This window comes from Octodon degus, unplaced genomic scaffold (genome assembly GCF_000260255.1).
Source record: "Octodon degus isolate 3935 unplaced genomic scaffold, OctDeg1.0 scaffold00167, whole genome shotgun sequence".
Lineage (NCBI taxonomy): Eukaryota > Metazoa > Chordata > Mammalia > Rodentia > Octodontidae > Octodon > Octodon degus.
The window spans coordinates 143026-161105 of record NW_004524743.1 but is presented as its reverse complement, the minus strand read 5'-3'; the positions used below and the strand labels follow the sequence as shown (position 1 = coordinate 161105).

General features: G+C 39.9%; 1 protein-coding gene across 3 annotated transcripts in view; it reads right to left on the bottom strand.

The window, feature by feature from the left end:
* Positions 1 to 288: 288 nt before the first annotated feature.
* The window catches only part of LOC101574725 (integrator complex subunit 6-like), a 58948-nt gene continuing 41156 nt past the window's right edge, over positions 289 to 18080 (bottom strand). For 2 of the 3 annotated variants that reach the window (XM_023703272.1, XM_023703273.1), the window contains 9 exons: positions 14235 to 14329; positions 13225 to 13335; positions 10744 to 10962; positions 9798 to 9921; positions 8532 to 8674; positions 4965 to 5196; positions 2247 to 2621; positions 1085 to 1178; positions 289 to 727 (listed from right to left, as the gene is read on the bottom strand). In XM_023703272.1, the coding sequence (XP_023559040.1) occupies positions 619 to 727; positions 1085 to 1178; positions 2247 to 2621; positions 4965 to 5196; positions 8532 to 8674; positions 9798 to 9921; positions 10744 to 10962; positions 13225 to 13335; positions 14235 to 14329 (1502 nt within the window). In that variant the 3' untranslated portion in view covers positions 289 to 618. The remainder of the gene's footprint in view (positions 728 to 1084; positions 1179 to 2246; positions 2622 to 4964; positions 5197 to 8531; positions 8675 to 9797; positions 9922 to 10743; positions 10963 to 13224; positions 13336 to 14234; positions 14330 to 18080) is intronic. The other variant, XM_004643146.2, reaches the window with a different exon arrangement.

Here is an 18080-nt window from a genome sequence, read left to right as displayed (position 1 = left end):
TTAGGGCAGCCTCAGATGTACTTTGTAATGTCTCTAGACAAAATAGAAGAGAGTTGGAGGTAGATTGTTTGGTGACTCTCCCTGGCCCTTCCCAAAGAAAAATAAGTTACTCAATAGCAGCTTCTTATTCTGATTCAAACTATCCTGAATATTGCATGGTTTAGAAGGCACAAGTAGGGCTTACTGAAAACTGTTCAGCACACATAAGATGGCCACTTTGATTTGTATGCTTATGCTTTGTAAAGGATGTGGTTAAGTAGTGCTCCACTTGCTGGTGCCCCCTTTTCACTCTGAAAATGCTTTAAATGGCAAAGTTGAAATGAATAAATCCTTATTACTCATTGGTAGGGGCAGCGGTGTTTTACGAACTTAGTACACCCAAAAGCACCACCTTCCTCACTGGGAAAAGAAACAACAAAGCAAAATTGGATACTTTCAGCCAAAACTCCTAACACAAAAAACCCCCAATTTTACTCAAAGAAAATCAAAATGTTCCATCATTGTTTCAGACTATGGAGAATGATTCCCTTGACTCAAAATATTTTAGGGGCCTTCAACAATATCGTGCTCCATTCTACAACAAAGAAAACTTGTCGTTTTTTCTCGTGGGTCTTTGCATTAACATGATGATCTGCTGTTTATGTGATTAACGTTGTTGAGAAGGTAATAAGAATCAATTTTTTCTAGTACTTTCTCCAGGTATTGAATTAAGACTCGTCTTTTAAACCTGAAAACAAAGAGAAAATTTTTTAACCCAAGATACTGATAGCACTTGTGACATACAAGGCACACTGTGTGGGATAAAAAATCAAGCTTACTATCTACATGGAAATACTGGTTTAACAAATACTGATAGTGCCAACTGCTAACCTAAGATCACATTGGTCTGATTTGTCTACAAGGATGAATAATCTGGACTCAGATAATTATCTATCCATCTAAACATCTCTGGAGAGGGGGCCTAATCTATGATCGAAGACCAGAGTTTGAGAAAATCAAGACAGGCTGATTCCTTTCTTTGTCTTGCATTGGTGCCCAACTGCTCGAACAAAACCAAGCCCGAAGGATTCCTGTTTATACCCACCTCGCAGCTTCTTTGATGGTAAATTCAACAAACTGTTTCTTCATCTCCAGAGGTCCTTGAACTTCTTCAAGCAAACTGAAGATCCTTTCATACTCTAAAGATATTAAAATGACCACAGTATTTGAAATAAAACTGGAAAATCAAATCAGTATACATCCTCAATAATTATTCATGGCCAGAAAGATAGATACAGTTGGTATTTTGAACATTCAAAATGCCTGCGTGTATCTACTAAGGAAACTGGTAAACACTCAATGTGGGAGGCTCAATAATGGCTGTTTGAAGTTGTCCTTATTTCTGGAGCCTGCATATAATTACCTTATATATCCAAATTGCAGATACATTTGGACTAAGGATGGTTAGATGAGGAGATTAACTAGGTTTGTGCATGTTGAGTCCAAGTATCAATATAAGACAGAACAGTAAAAGTCAGTGAGAAAAGACATAAGCAAACGAGTAGAAGTCAGAAAGCAGAAAAAGTACTAATGTTGCATACTTGAAGATAAAGGAAGGGCCGGCCAAATAGCTTAGCGGATTAAAGTGCCTACAAGCAGGCACAGGGGCCAGGGGTCCGATCCCCGGGCCTGTCGTGCAGCCCTGCCCCCTGGGGCACATTGAGATGGCAATTGAGACTGGGCCTGGTGGCATGCACCTGGAATCCCAGTTCTTGGGAGGCTGTAAACAGGAGGATCTACGAGTCCGATCTAAGTAGTGAGACCTTGTAGACCCTGTAGACTCTTCCCTAAAAATACAAAAAAAAAAAAAAGATAAAGGAAAGGACCACACGCCAAAAGGGTACCCTTTAAAAAAATGCAAGGAAAAAGATTCTCCCTGAAGCCCCTGGAAAGAAGCCACCAGCACCTTCATTTTAGCCCAGTGAAAAGTATCTTCAGAATTCTAACTTCTGAAATCTGATAATAAATTTGTGTTGTTTTAAATTACTAATTCTGAGATTTACTACAGCAGTTAGAAGGAAACTACAAGAAGCAAGAGGTAAAGTTGACTGTGTCTTTTTTGTTAAAGCTGGAGGAATTACTTTAAATTATATAAAATCGAATATTGCCCAAATATGCATCTGAAGAGGTAGCTTGAATCTATTCTAAACCACGGGATGAGAAACCTCCCACTATATTTTTGATAGATGTTCCTCCACTCTACTTACTCCGTCCAAATTTTCGAACTTCCTTCATTAATTGATGTTTTATGTCAGCATTGATTCCATGTGCCATTGCAGGGGTGATTTGCAATGCATTTGGCATAGTTTCCACAGTAGATGGTATTGCAATATTTGGGTCGTCTACCGACAGACTGCAGTTTTGTATTCCTCCTATAAGTACATTATTACCAGTTTTGTGAATCAGTTCATCTTTCCTGAGGCCAGTACAGTCATCTGACAGAGAGTCCAACTGATTGGCTGGAAGGCCCCCTTCTGCCACATTCACACGCTCTTCTGGGGCAGGTTTCAACAAGAAGCCATCAGGCGGGGCCTGCCCATTTTCCATCTTCTCCTCATGAACATCATGGATGACAGCAGCATCTGGAAAGCAAATTAAGAAGTTGAGCTGTGACCTAAGTACATTATTCAACCTCATAAGCATGTACTTTTGCAAAAAGGTACTTATTTGATGAAGCAGGATGTACCAGGTACAAATCTGAGACTCCTCAAATTGAACTAAAGAACTTCCTGAAACAAGAACAGCTTATACCCTCTTGCTACTAAAAAAAATACAGAAACCAAGACAGCACAACTAATAAACACAGGTGCTTGGAGATCATGGTTTAGCATCAGCCTGTAATGCTTTATAAGGTGAAGAGCAATGAACCTTGCTTAATGTCATCTCAGTCACAAAAATGGCCATCCTCCACTGAGCTTGAAGGCAGACAGCTTGTGTATCCCACATTCTGCCTCTTGTCTCAATAGCAAACACTCTGAGAAAACAGAGGTACTCAATGGGCCTCAACATTCTACTTCTAATCCGTCTGTGTGATTCTCCGATCCTTTCCTTCTATGTGGAAGTAGAACTTCTTTTATGCCCAATCTGTTACCTCTCTTCACTTATACATTGTCTACTGTGTCAGGATCTGGGAATCAGCACTGAGCAAGACAGAACTTGTCCCTGTCCTTCAGGAATGCACTTTTCCATGGTTAAAGAGTCAGGGATATAAGAGGAAGCCAGAGGGCCCCTCCAGGTCCTCGGGAGGGTGGCGGGGTCTTTTGGAAGGTGTCTCCTGAGTAGAGCCTCAGGAGGAGATGGAGCAGCCCGTGCAGACAGAGAGAGGGTGTAGGCTATGATAATAGCATGAGGTGGAGCCAGGAGCAGCTGAACCAGGGGCCGCAGGGTGATGGGCAGATGCAAAGAGAGCAAGGAAGCAGGACCTGGTGAGGAGAGTGTGGCAGAGTCAGGCCAGGCTGAGCCTGAGGCCCACAGTCACAAGTTCAGGTTGAGTTCTGGATGCTGAGGGATGTGAAGGCCAATTTTTAGGACAGACATACCTGACCTCATTTCCACATAATCTCTGGCTGTAGGGAAATGAATGGCTTGGCAACAAGAACAGGATTTGGGGAGATGAGAAAAGAAGCTATCATAGTAGCTGAGTGAGAGATCATGACCGTGAGGAATCAGGGATTGAGAGAAATGGTGGGATACAGAGACTATATTGAACATTAAGCTTCCTGGACTCACTAAATGGATGTATGTGACAGAAGACTAAAAGAAAATCCATGGATAAGTCCAAGGTTCATCATCTGAACCAGTGGGTAAGTGACAGCTACACCACAGGTATGCAGGAACCAGCAGATGATTACCCTAGAGTAGACTGTGTCTAATTCTTCCTGACTCTGATTCAGTAACTTCAGGTACATGGCTTGGCATTGGTAATATCAGCATTACTTATACCAGAGAAATATGTCAACACCACAGTCCAGGGTTTGTTTACCCTCCCAATAATATCCCGCAGGGCTGGAAACTATTAACATCCCTGAATCTTATTAACTCCCATGTAGAAGGGCGTGAGGAGAGCTGCTTTGAAGGAGGGGATACTTCGCATTTCAGTTGAAACCCATGAAACCTATTGAGTTTTTTAGTCTATTAGACACCTTGGAGATGCTATGTCCATGGTTAGATCAGAGTGTGGAGCTGAGGAACAAGTCATAGTCTAGAGCTATAAATATCAGAGTTCTTGAAACAGAAGTCAAATTCATAGTTCCAAGGTGGATTACCCAGGGAACATGCATGGAAGAGAAGGGGCCACTACAGTGTCCAGAGGTGGGAGAGAAAGGGGAGAAAATAGAAGAACAGGGTAGAAAAGAGCCACTGTGACAGGGGAAAAACAGCAAGGCATCTGGGAACACGTGCAGCTTGGTATAGAGGAGGGAGTGAGTAGCTGTCAGGTGCTGCTGAAAGGAAGGACAAGGTGCAACTGACTCTGGCGATCTTGGATATGGTTGCAGTGGGGCCAAGGAGGAAGAGACCAGGCTACACGGGGTTAGCGCATAAATAGGTGAAATTAAGTGCCAATCCACCCTCTGAACTCCCTCATCCTCCCTGCCTGAGCTGCTCCAAAGGTTTCTGAAACATGGACATAACACACCAGCCACCAATCACTGATATTTACTTACTAAGCAACGTTTTACTAATTACATATTAATACAATGTATTAATTACTATATAATTATGGTCCTTCGCCCCACAGATAGGTATTTTTGAAACAGGGCCTCTGCATTCCATAAGGCCTGTTGCTCCTACTTCACAGATGGATATAATAGTTTACTTCATGAGAAAAGAGGAACAGAAAAAAGGAACACAAGAAAAGGAAAATAAAGTTATTGAACATCTTGGTCCTGTGCAGGCATAATGACACTGCAACCACTGCACTATACCTGAATGAATGAGGGTGGGTTTTAGGAGGCTTGGATATGATGGGAGCCATGAGGCTGACAGTGACCCCTTTTCGCCCACATGGTTTGTCATAGAAGGAAGTGGTGGTGGCTTCCTCAACAGCAGGGACATACTCCTCCTTCTCTTAGCCGACATGAGACTGGGCTCTCCAGGACGTTTCAGCTTGTTTTGTGGTCCTGCTACAAATTCATCTGCTTCATCAATCATCATTCCCTGCAAAACATCCATGAACATATCCCATTAAAGACAAAAACTCAACTCTCAGGAAATATCCATCCTCATGAGCATAAATTATCAATCATTCATGAATTACATCATTTATCTAAGTCAGTCAAAGGCCAAAGACTTACCAGTACTATTCTCAGAAAACGCAACTCATTTTAATCCTATCTATGTAGAACAAGGAGGAAACTAACACACCCCGCAAATATGCGCAATATGCGCAAAGCGAAGCATATTACAGTAACAATTGGGAAAGCCTACAGAATGAGCAGCTCTTATCAACTACAATGGAATAAACTCACAGTTACCATTTTGGAGACATGTCAGCCATTTTGAAATAAGATGTCAGCTGGGGAATTATGGTACATTCTCCTTCTGGTGCTTTTGTGCTTTAAACCCATCATTAAAAAACATACCATAGTGATGCATGCATATCCATGTTTACAGTAGTGTAACTCTCAACAGCTAAGCTCCAGAAACAGCCTAATGATTGTGAACAGATAAAAGGATCAAGGAAACTTGGTACACATACACAGTGGACTGTTGGCCCAGAGAGGAACGAAATGGTATTATTTTTAGGGAAGTGGATGGACTCAACACTAACCTATGAGGGCTGGCCAAATAGCTCAGAGGATTAAAGCACCTGCAAGAAGGCTCAGGGACTGGGGGTTCGACCCCTGGTCCTGCCATGCCAGCCCTATCCCTGGGGTACACTGAGACAGCAATTGAGACTGGGCATGGTGGCATGCGCCTGTAATCCCAGCTCTTGGGAGGCTGTAAACAGGTGGATCACTATGAGTCTGATCTAGTAGTGAGACCCTGAACACCCTGCAGACCCTTCCCTAAATACAAAAGAGAAAAAGACTAACCTATAGAGCAAAATAAGTCAGACTCAGAAAGTTAAGTAAAAAAAGTTACCTATCACATGTACTCCACTATATGAGACATCTAAAATATAAATAAATGAGTGAGTGAATTAACACAGACGTGAGAGGCCACTAGAGTGTAGGTTCTTGGAGACAGGGAAGGGGGTTGGTCAGGGGAAGGGGAGGAGAGGGGCTAAAGGGATTGAAAGTGAGCAAGACAGGTTATAGGCACACACCAACTTCCCCAAACAGATCACTGTTGTGTATGATAAACATGCACTAAAAAAGAAATATTAATACCGTACAGAATGCTACCTGTAAGTGGAAAAGGTTCCCCCACACTCAAATGTGGGTTTCAATATGTCCACCTGGGTGCTGGGCAAGCAATGAGGAACTTTCACTCTTTCGGGTACATAAAAGCTGGTAGAGAGCAGCAAGGAAGGCTGGCTGAGAGCCGCTCCCCTCCAAGGATAACCCGAGTATGTGCTCTGTTTTGTATGAACAAAATCATGATACATGGCCTTTCCAAAGGATTTCTCCTCCAGGAACCATCCAGAAATGGGGAAACATTTTCCCTGTGCATGTGCTACATGCCCAGCAATGTTATAAGTAGTGTTACATGTGACTAACTTGCTTGATATTCCACAGAACTCAGTCAATTGGTGTAACTATTATCCCTGGGGCTAGATACAAAAAAACTAAGACAAAGATTTTTATTTTTTTTATCGCTATGTGTCTGAGATACACATTAATTACATTTGTTTTGGGAAGTGGCATGTAACACATCTTGTTCATTTCTGGACCAATTCCCTACATCTCCTTTCTCATTTCCAAAAAGCCTGTGTTATTTTTTCCTACCATCAAGGCACAGAAAGATTAAAAAATTCCAACTAATTGAGGAGTAGAATGAGGTAGAATACCTCTGAGCCCAGTTTTATTACAAAAAGATTTCTGTTTGGTCTAGGCCTTAGTAGCCATGGTCCTCTCCATCTGCACATATAATCCCATTTTTTCATGCTTAAATGGTAAACTCTATATATCTTACAGATACACAGAGGCACATACACGTATTTCATTTATTTAGATACCTGGTTGTATAGTTTATTTTTTAACTTTTTTTTTCTGTATTTAGGGCAGGGTCTACAGGGTCTCACTATGTAGACCAGACTCATAGTTATCCTCCTGTTTTCAACCTCCCAAGCGCTGGGATTACAGGCACATGCCACCACACCCAGTCTCAATCGCCGTTTCAGTGCACCCCATGGGCAGGGCCAGCACAGCATGCCAGGGATCAAACCCCAGCCACTGCACTTTGCCTAAGCAGGCACTTTAATCTGCTGAGCTATCAGGCCAGCCCTCTGGCTGTATAATTTAGATAAAGTGAAATCACTAAGCACTTCATATTTCAAGGGGTACAGTCATCACTGTCTAGAATAGGGCATGTTCAACCTATGGCCCTGAGGCCACTTATTCCCCTTTTTGGCAGGGGACAATAGGGTCTCCTGTGTAGTTCAGGCTGGTCTTGAACTGACTATGTAACCCAGGCTAGCTTTGAACTCATGATGATCCTCCTGCCTCAGCTTCTCAAGTGCTGGGATTATAGGTGTGTGCTATCATGCCAGGCCATCTGTCTACTTTAAAAAAAGTTATAATAACAAACATAAAAAAGAAAGGAAGTTTTTTATGTATTTAGTACACCATCTACAGAGTCTCACTATACAGATCAGATTCAGTGATTCTCCTGTTTTCAGCTTCCCAAGCGCTGAGATTACAGGCGAGTGCCACCATGCCCAGTCTCAATCCACCATGCCTAGTCTCAATCAAGGTCTCAGTGCACCCTGGGGGTGGGACCAGCATGGCAGGCTGGGGATTGAACCTGGTCCCTGCGTCTGCCTAGGCAGGTGCTTTAATCTGCTGAGCTGTCTGGTCGGCCTGAAAGGAAGTTTTGTGATTTATATACATTAACTTCCCTCAGTGAAGCCCAAGTAAGCCAAAATGCTGGACACACCTAGTAGAACACTACAGATCTAAATCATGGAAATAAGAGGAAATACTTGGTAATCACAATATTAAATGCAATAGTGTGTGGTTGGGGCAGTGCATAGACTTTGAAGCCAGAAAGACGTGGGTTCAAGTCCTGGCTCTTAAAAGTTCCATCACAGTGTTTTGATGCTTCACCACTGTAAGCTTTGATTTCTTCTTGCTAAATGGCAGATGATGCCATTGATCTTGAAAAATGGTTATGAATGTTAAAATGTAATCACTTGAAATACCAACCCCTACAAGGTACTCAACAAATGAGCTATTAATTTTAAGCAACACACTTTTTGCATCAAGAGACTTCCACATTCCATCCGCAAAGAGCCCTGGTGTCATATTTTAGCTCTGAGTTGTACTCATCTTGCTAAAGAGAATTAGAGCCAACAATTTTATAATTCAGACAGAGACAGAAGTAGGTACCTTTTTATCTTGTTTAAATGGATTGCCAAATGTATGCAGTCTTTTGGGTTGATCTGGATCAATCTCTCGAAGTGGAGAAGCCAAGGTCTTCAGATATTCCTGATAGTTACCCATTTGGGCAACTGGAACACTATGAAGGAAATCTGCCCAATCACATCAAAGAAATTGGTGTTATATGGCTGAAATGCATGCTCCTTTTGAGAAGATCAGATCACTGTCTGTTTCAGCAGTATATGTCTCAGCATCAAAGTCTAAAATCTCAAGTCTGGCATTCTAAAATCTAGAATCATCTTTCTTCAGTCATTACTTAGTCTACTGTTACTCCTGCCTTAGGACTCCTGTTACAAGGGCTAGAACAGCTCCTTTCCCTTCCAGATGGCTCTGACAATGGGCTGGCCTCCCTTGTATCCTCACCCCACCTCAAAACACTGCTCTGCTATATTTCAAAGACCCCAGGCTTCTTGGCATTCTCTCATCATGCAGGAAATCCTCAATAGTAGGTCTTAAAATCTGAGGAGTTCATTAAATATTGGGCCTCTCTTTCTAGAAAACCCCCCTATACACAAAAATGTATAATTTCAAATGAACTTAGATTTTCTCATTTTATCTGATAGCTCACCCCATCAAAAACTAATGGAATAAAGGGAAATTACAGTCACAATTCTGGCCACTATTCAATTCATTATTTTCATATAAATGAGATATACTTTTTTTTTTTTTTGGCTAGCTCAGGCTGCCTTAAGGGTGGGTCTGGTAAGGCACGTAGAGCTCGGGATCAAACTGCAGTACCCTGGCTCCTGACTGGTTTTGCCCAAGCAGGTGTTGAAACAACTGAGCTAACTTGCAAGCGCTCTAAATGAGCTATTCTTGACTACATTCATCCCAGTGTGCTGGGAGGTACAGTTTTGGGATACCTGATCTAGGTACTGTCACTTTCCAATGAGGGAAACCCCCACGAACCCCTAATAAGCTTGCTCTGGGTCTCAAGGCCCATTTAAGTGACATTATCTACCTCCAGGTGCTGGTTGGGGCATATAAGAACTAAAGCAAGGAAGCATGGAGAGTGTGGCGTGTATGCTAATTAATGCATACTTGCCTTTAAACTTAGAAAAATAAACTGTGCCCAAGGGGATGTAGGGATTCACTGAAAACAAGCATTTTACTCATTAAAGAATTAGGAAGTAACCTGCTCATTATGCGATAAACACTATCACCTAAGGCACACCAGGCATTTTCTTAATGAAAAGAACCCATTTGTTTATTTACCTTCATCTTGTCCAACAATAAACTTGTGGGTTTTCAGTAGATTGGATCTCATTCTGGTCAATTGATCCAGAAGACCTCTGCGTGGAATATCATAAGCATTTCTGTACGTCTGAGGTTTCAAATTCTTTTTCAAACAGGAAAATTTCAGTTACTCCTGAGGCTTCTAGTATAGAAATGTATTACTTAGCCCTTTTTAAATCTTACTGAAGAGTTATATTTAATATAACTAACTAGAGTAGAATTTTCCCATTGGAAAATTTCTCATTTTTAACACACCTAAATGTATTAAAGACTTCTAATACTATCCCTATTTCAAGTATGTCACTTAAAACTGCAAATCTGCAGATTTACACCTTGGTGGCCCTGCTTGTGATTTGGATTGCTTCCCTAGGCAGCCACGGAAGTGGACTGCTGTCATCTGCCTGGAACACCACAGTGGCTGATCCTGAGGCAGTGCACTTGGCTGAGTGCCCCTGCAGTGCCGTAGGGGTGCCCTGTTTCATCAGGGTGCCTGCCACTAGGGACTGAGAATGGCAGCGTGTTGGCACGTGGCTAGCCGCCCATGAGAACCTCCTCCAGGTGAAAGCATCCGTCAGAGGTGGGCCGCCACTGCCGAATTTCTCCAGGCTGCACTGGTGTCTCAGATGCTCCTTCCCCATCCTCCTTTTACCTTCTCTTTTTCCATCAGCACTTGGCCTGGAGGCTGTCCCCACCTACTACAAATCACACTGTCCTTTACCTTTCATGGGTTTTACCAACTCACCAAACCTATCTTAAACATTTAATTCCATGTTGGGATCTACTGGCAGGACAATTCCCAAACTGCTCCAGAATAACTACTAATGCCAACATACAATTGTCACTGTCTCAAAACTAAAGCAATAGGAGTAACAGAAGTGTATTAGACAAGTTCAGGCAAATAAAAGTGTTTTATGCCACAATTTACCTTGTTTAAGAGCCCAACTTGGAAGCCAGCAAATTCTTTGGTATTTAATTCTGTCAATCTCAGTGCAGTTTCCCCTGTGATTTCTTTCAAAAGTTTTCTAAAATTTTTATTGTAAGCCAAGGACATGTTGCCTCCAGAATGATTTTTCACTTTGATACCAATTTCCTGGGGAGGTTTCTTCCCCACTGATGCTAATATTCTTTCTGACTCTAGTTTGGTCTAAAATGAAAGTACATAGTATGTTATGAAAACATCTACCATATTGCTTTGTCTTTATTACTTAAGAAAGATAATAATTTAAGAACCCCACAGAACAATTTTCAATTGCAAATTACAGAGAAATAAATAAGTAAACAACTTTCTGTGCTTCTCTGTACTAGCATAGCAAACAGAGGGGGCTGGAAAGACAAATAATACATTTTTTTCTCTTGTCTACTGTCAAAACTGGACTGAATCATGGGGAATGGAAACCATGCATAAGAACTGCATTCCTAGACATTTAAAAGCACATCGTGAAAAAAAAATAAAAGCACGTGTTACTGAAAAATCTAGTCTAAATCAACATACTCATTTCAGACTAGACATAAAGGTTTAAGACTGTACTTATATATGAAAATCAGAGCCAAAATTCAGATTAGGTAGGCTAGCATTATACCTGGAAAAATTAAACTTTACTTCTAAATTGGGCTATACAAAAATGTCTTATAAGGTAATGTTTAATTGAACAAATGTTACCAAGTACAATTTCTAATGTGTACTCAATAAGCTTCTCACAATGAAAAAACCCTCGTAGTAGACATTGTTACACTGTATTGATTAATTTTGCTTGAGAATGTATTACAGCAATATATTTGGCATATTTTATGTTTTATATACAAGGAGATAGTTCCAAGAACACTGGTAACATAGCTATTAAGTTAGTAATTAGAAATACTATAAATTAGTAATGATCTTCTCTTTCTCTCTATAAGAGGAAGTTCTACCAATGTCTAGTAAGCCCAAAGTAATTTGGATTTTCTTGTGGTTTAGGCAGAGATATTGATTTTATGTTCCCTAATTCTTGGAATTAAGTACATGTTTATTAGCTCTAAAAATTTCCTAAGTTATGAAATATAAGAGCAAATGAGAAGTCTGTTTTTCTAAATGAGTTAGAACTCATTTATAAAACTATACAAGCAATGTGCCCCAGAAGGTCCCAGAACTTGCATTAGTTTCAATTCTCTTCGCTATTACTCTTGCTGACACAGCCTTAAAGGCTTAACTATCAAATAAAAAACAAAATCTATAGATCAATACATAAATAAATAACATAAAGAACCAAACCAAAACATTTACAGCAACAACAAAAAATCTATTAGCGGAAACAAATAGGAGTTAGAGGGACACTTGGTAGATTAGAAATCTGGGTTTGCTTTTACTTTTCTTTTGCATTTATGAGCACGCTGAACTGGTCAGAGCTGGTAAGCTCCAGACTGTCTTTAAGATAGTGCCAGTTCCTAGCTAGGCGTGTCAGCATCCCAGTGGAATCCCTTTGGCTCTTTAGTGAGTCTGGCACTCGTGCTTAGTACCATCACTTTTCCAAAGGCCAAATTTCCAAACATATTCAGCTTGAAGCATCATAGGCACTGCGAATGCTTCCATGGCTCCCTACCTTGGAATATGTTTGTGCCCAAGACAGTAAAACTGCTGCACTGATTTGTTGCACAACACAATTGTATGGCAGTAGAGCTCTAACTCAACAGTTCCCAAACATTTTCCATCCTACAAGAATGGGCTAGGTAGAGGTGAGAAGTATGATAAGGAGGGGTGAGTGGAGGATGAGGTACTCATAGAGAGGGGCAGGCAAGGGACAAGGTGAATAATGGTAAATGAGGTGGGGTATAAAGGAACAGATGGGGGACAAGAAGAGAGGAGGCTGAACTCCACTCTCCAGGTCCGCTTGGGGCCTCTCGCCCTTGAGATTAACAAACACAGGTCTCATGTCCCCCCTCTCCAGGAAAAAGCAGATGGCTATATCGAGGCCTCATATGTGAGTGTAAGGCTTTCTATGTGGTGCCTGAAAACAGATTTGAGGCAAGTCATTTACTCTCAACAGGCCTCTGTGTGCTGACCTACAAAAGGGGGATGCTCTGGGCCAAAGCAATTTGAGGAGAATCTAGGTTGAGGATAGACAAAACGTGACCCAGAAGAGAATTCTATTAGGTTTCTGCCCCTCTTAGGCCACACAACATCAGCCAGCTTGCGGGCAGGGCAAACTGGCAGTCAGAAGGAGAAATGGCACAGCATCGAATGATACTGACAGACCCTTAGCTGGAGTTTAATGGTGAAGCTAGAAGCCACAGAGAATCACATTCCTACTAATCCATAAAGTGTAGAGATATATACACATTTAATTTGAAAAAATTACAATTACACTAGAGAATAAGGAAATGCACTTCTGAGGGCAAAGGATTTTTGTTCGTTTGTTTTTACCAATACTACCTGTTGGCTGAGTTTTTTAAGGTAAGAGATAACACTGTAACTAAGTCCACAATCTAAATTATCTGATATCAGATTTGGAGCTCCCATCATCCTTAGTGCTTTCTTTAATGGCTATAAGGAAACAAAATACACAACAGTAAGAATAGAATAAATCTTAAAATACTCAAAGTTCAGTTATTAGGGGCAAGGGGATATGATTCATTTCTTAGAAGGCAAGGTGCTGCACATAAAACCAAACATGGAACATTAAAAAGTGGCAATGAAAATAGCAGAGAAGTAAGAAGCAGAAAGTAAAAAATCAGGAGAGAGTGGGATAAGGAGAGCAAGTAACAGCAAATTCATCAAGTAAATTGCGTTCAGTCTTAATTCCCAAGTCACAAAATCATTTCACATTGCATTGGATTGCGTATCCCGTTTCTGCCATGGTCAATACCAACACACCCCAATTTCTCTGCCCATTTAGACCAGCGGTCCAGTCCCGCTGAAGATTCCGATTTTCACCTCTAGAAACTCAGCTTCCCCCAGACAAGGCTGTGATGCTTTACAGTGCTTGCATTTCATAATGGATCTGGGACACATTGAACAAGCCATAAACACCTATGTCTCCAAATTTCGTTTTCAGAGGGAAATGCCATATTAAGAATTTCTAGAGTTCCAAAGGGGAGTTGGCGTGATACATAATTGAGACCTATTTATTCTTACATTCTAAAATTACGATTTCATAGGGTTAGTTTTAATAAGAGAAACGTAGATGTGTTTAATAAAAGTAACCATGGCAATGAAAAGAAACAAAATACAGAAAACAGTGCTCTTTTGTGCCATCATGACATCTCGAAACGCTTACACACAGTTTGAGAAGACAGTAATGACACAAATCTGTGTAAGATAACGAGATGACTATCTTATTGCAGGAACAAAGCTTTTGATTCATTATTTTTCAGGACAAGAATCAGCAGTGATACACACACACACACACACACACACACACACATATACATATAAATACCTACTAATAAATAGTATGGAGGCAGAGTTTTTAAGTAGCTGTCAAAAGCCTGTCGCCACTTCAGATTTGGCTTAAGCTTGTGAACTTTAAACAAGTCATCTGTAACGGAAAAACCAAATGATACATTATTCAGGTCTTCAATTTTAAGTAACTCACAGCTAGAAATCTCAGATTTTAATAAAAGTAGATAAATAAGCATTTCTTGGAAGTTTCATTGTCTTTTTCTGGTGGTTGAATCTACCAAAATTATATACCTTGGTCTCTGATTTGCAGCACTTTGACTTTTGATTTTTCAGCTTATGATAGTGAGGAAGTCATGTTCAGTAGAAACCAAACTTCAGACTCAGAGTTCGGAACTTCGCTCAGTGTAGCAATATGCAGCGTGACCCTAGGTAGCGGCAGCGAGTGGCAGCCAGGCAGTGATGAAGGGAAGCGACCAACGCAGCGTCTGCAGTGCACTGGGTTGCTAAGCTGGGATGATCACACAGCTGGGGCATGAAACGCATTTTCAACTTACAGTGGGTTTACCAGGCTTACCCCCAGTATAAGCCAACGCGCGTCTATGTGTTTTTCTAAAAAAAATCCAACAGGCCAGGCGTGATGGCACATGCCTGTAATCCCAGCACTTGGGAGGCAGAGGCATGAGCACTGCTGTGAGTTTGAGGCCAGCCTGAACTGCATAGTGAAATCTAGTCTCAGAAAGACAAGAAGGAAGGAAGGAAGGAAGGAAGGAAGGAAGGAAGGAAGGAAGGAAGGAAGGAAGGAAGGAAGGAAGGGAGGAAGGAAGGGAAACTCTCACGTTATATATTCCTCTTCCATCTATAAAGCTATATAAAGTATAATACAAAAAGACTGACTCACTTGAAATCTTTTCCTGACTTGTTATATTGCTAAATTTACTGTAGTAATTTTCACCCTCAGGCAAATTCAGAGTCATTGGTTCAGAATGGAATAATATTTCTTTCACTTAAACATACAGGATGTTAATTTTTGTGCTGAAAGATCAAGGTAAGGCGACTTTATATGAGAACACATGGTAAGCCTCTAATTGCTAGGCAATGCTGGGCAAGCTGCACATTTTGGATTCTGCATAACTAACTGCCTCACCCTTTGTGTAGCCATGTCATCCTCCTCCTTTATTTCTGTATTACAGGTTTTTTTTGGGGGGTGTACAGTACTGAGGATGGAACCCAAGGTCTTCAAAGTGAGGTACATGTCCAACCCTTTGTTTTATTTTGAGAGAGGATATTGCTAAGACACGAAGTTGTCCCAGCTGGACTTGAATTTGAGATCCTCCTATTTCTCCCTCCCAGAGTACTAGGATTACAGGCACACACCACACCCAGCTTGTATTTTGATCCCAACTTTGTGTCACTCAAATGTAAACTGTTAGTTATTGGATGATTGTAATAGCATGCACAGATGGGTTCTTTAAAATTAAGTACATCTAAACACTTGATTTTTTAAAAAATATAATAAATGATATTTAATGACATCAACATAGGTACATGTTTAATATGATGGAGAAATAAAAAGTGTAACAAAATTAACTGTGTATATAGATGAATTGTGAAGATAAGTAATAATTCTTAACTTTTTAAGGTAGAAAAAATTTTTCTAATTTCTATGCCATATTTTTTCCTTTTTAATTTAATTTTATTTTGAAGAGTAAAAACAAAAGCAAAAACAGCAGAAACAAGGACAGAAACAGGGTAACATACAACAATACATATGTTACAGGTTTTCAAAACAAGAACAGCTAATTAGCAATGCTTGTTATATTATCAAATCTGTTGCTCAGATTAACAGGTAATAGTTACACACTATTGGACAAATATTTGAATATGACTTTGCTTTCAAGAAACCTTAATTTCTTTCTTGCCTTTATAAAAATTTATTTTAAAGAAAGTATAATAATAATTGATAAGACATTAGAAATGCTATACATTTAGAAGGCCAAGATGAAAGGTATTCAAGCATGGTTTTTCTATTACGCATTGCTGTCCTCAATGTAGTTGCTTAGATTACAGATATCAGCATACAGAGATAGGAAAGAAAGAAGTGGAGAAAAAAATGCAAGTATATATACAGGATGGCTGAGAGGATTGTACTAATAATTTCACCTTCACTAAACACTCGATTACCATGTCCATCTACAGAACTAAAGATATTTACCTTAAATATGCAGACATTCTTTATCCTTTCAGACTTAAATTTAATTATTTTAATACTTTACATGCATTATATATACTGTATAAATATTTCCCAAACATCTTTTTTTTCTTCCAAGTGCAAGAAAATGCTTCTAATATAATGCAAAATTTATAACAGACATCAACATGAACCTTCCATACCATAAATACCAAAGATAGTATAAATTGAGCCTTTATTTTGTTTCCTCGTTTTATTATTTTTTAAATCAAGTGCTTTACTTCTAGAGATAAAACCATGCACAATTTCTCTAGAAATAGGCATTCTTGGAAATTCTGAATTACTTTAGTTAAGAGACGCAATTATACATTTTCTCCCTTTTACTGCTATTATACATTATTCACTCCTGCTGAAAAGAATTTAAATGAATTTACAGAGCCATAAAATATAGGTCTTTTGTTCTTTTGGTATGGGCTAGAAAGAACAAAGAAAATAAAGATCCAAAGAGATTTCTGATTCATTGCAGCATGTGGGTCCTTTACAAACCATTCATATCCTAACAGAAAGAAATGGGACACCATAGAAATAGCCCATTATACTTTGTCTTTATGTGGAGTCTGCTGGGAATTAGGATTTTGAAAACTGACAAATATAAGTACAGGAGAGGTTCTTAGATATAAATAGATTAGCTAATCAGACTCAGTAATACTCTTAGTATTCTAACAGTGACAAGTGCAGTGATTCTGCCCAGGAGCTGCTTTAGTCTATTTATTTCTTGGCAGATTGTCTGGAATGAGGGTCAGAGGAAAGAATAAAATATATCATATTCTAGGTGGATAGTAGAGAGCTCTTAGGATGATACTGTTACAACCTCTGTAGCTCAGAAAAAGATTTTCATAACATTAGATGTCCATTCACACAAGTTTCTAGGACAGTAGAGTGAAGAGGTCCTAAACAATTAACTGATCCACATTTGAAAGAAGATGCCATGAGAGTTTAAGAGTAAAATGACATTTCTTTTTTTATAGTAGCCAAGTATTTGTATTTTTTTAATTTTAAAGATAAAACCCACAAAATTTCAAAACAAGGTAATAAGAGGGTAGCAATCGTTAATATACTGCATATTGTTATCTTCAAATTGGCTACTCAGAGTACAAGACATTGCCATTTAATTGTCTCAATAATATTAGCACGGATCTTTTTCTTTTTTCATGTATTTGGTTGTTTCAGGGTCTCACTGCACAGCTCAGACTTGTGGTGAGTGATCGTCCTGCTTTCAGCCTTCCCAGCGCTGGGATTACAGGCATGTGCCACCACACCCAGACTCTGTCTGGCTCAGCCTGCCCTGGGGGTGGGACTGGCATGGCATGTGGTGTCGGGATCGACCTATGATCCCTGCACTTGCCTAAGCTTGCCTAAGCAGTTGCTTTAGTCCGCTGAGCTATCTCACCAGCCCCCTTTCTTTTCAATGAACTAAGAGAAATTAGTAATACAACTATCCTAACTATTCTATCATCTATCTATCTATCTATCTATCTATCTATCTATCTATCATCTATCTATCTATCTATCTATCTATCTATCTATCTATCTATCTATCTTATCTTGCTTTTCCTTTCTTTCTTTACTTCACTCTAGGAAAGAAACCCCAGTTGTTTCTTTCCTCTGGAAGTTTCTTCCCATAAAAACATACTACTAA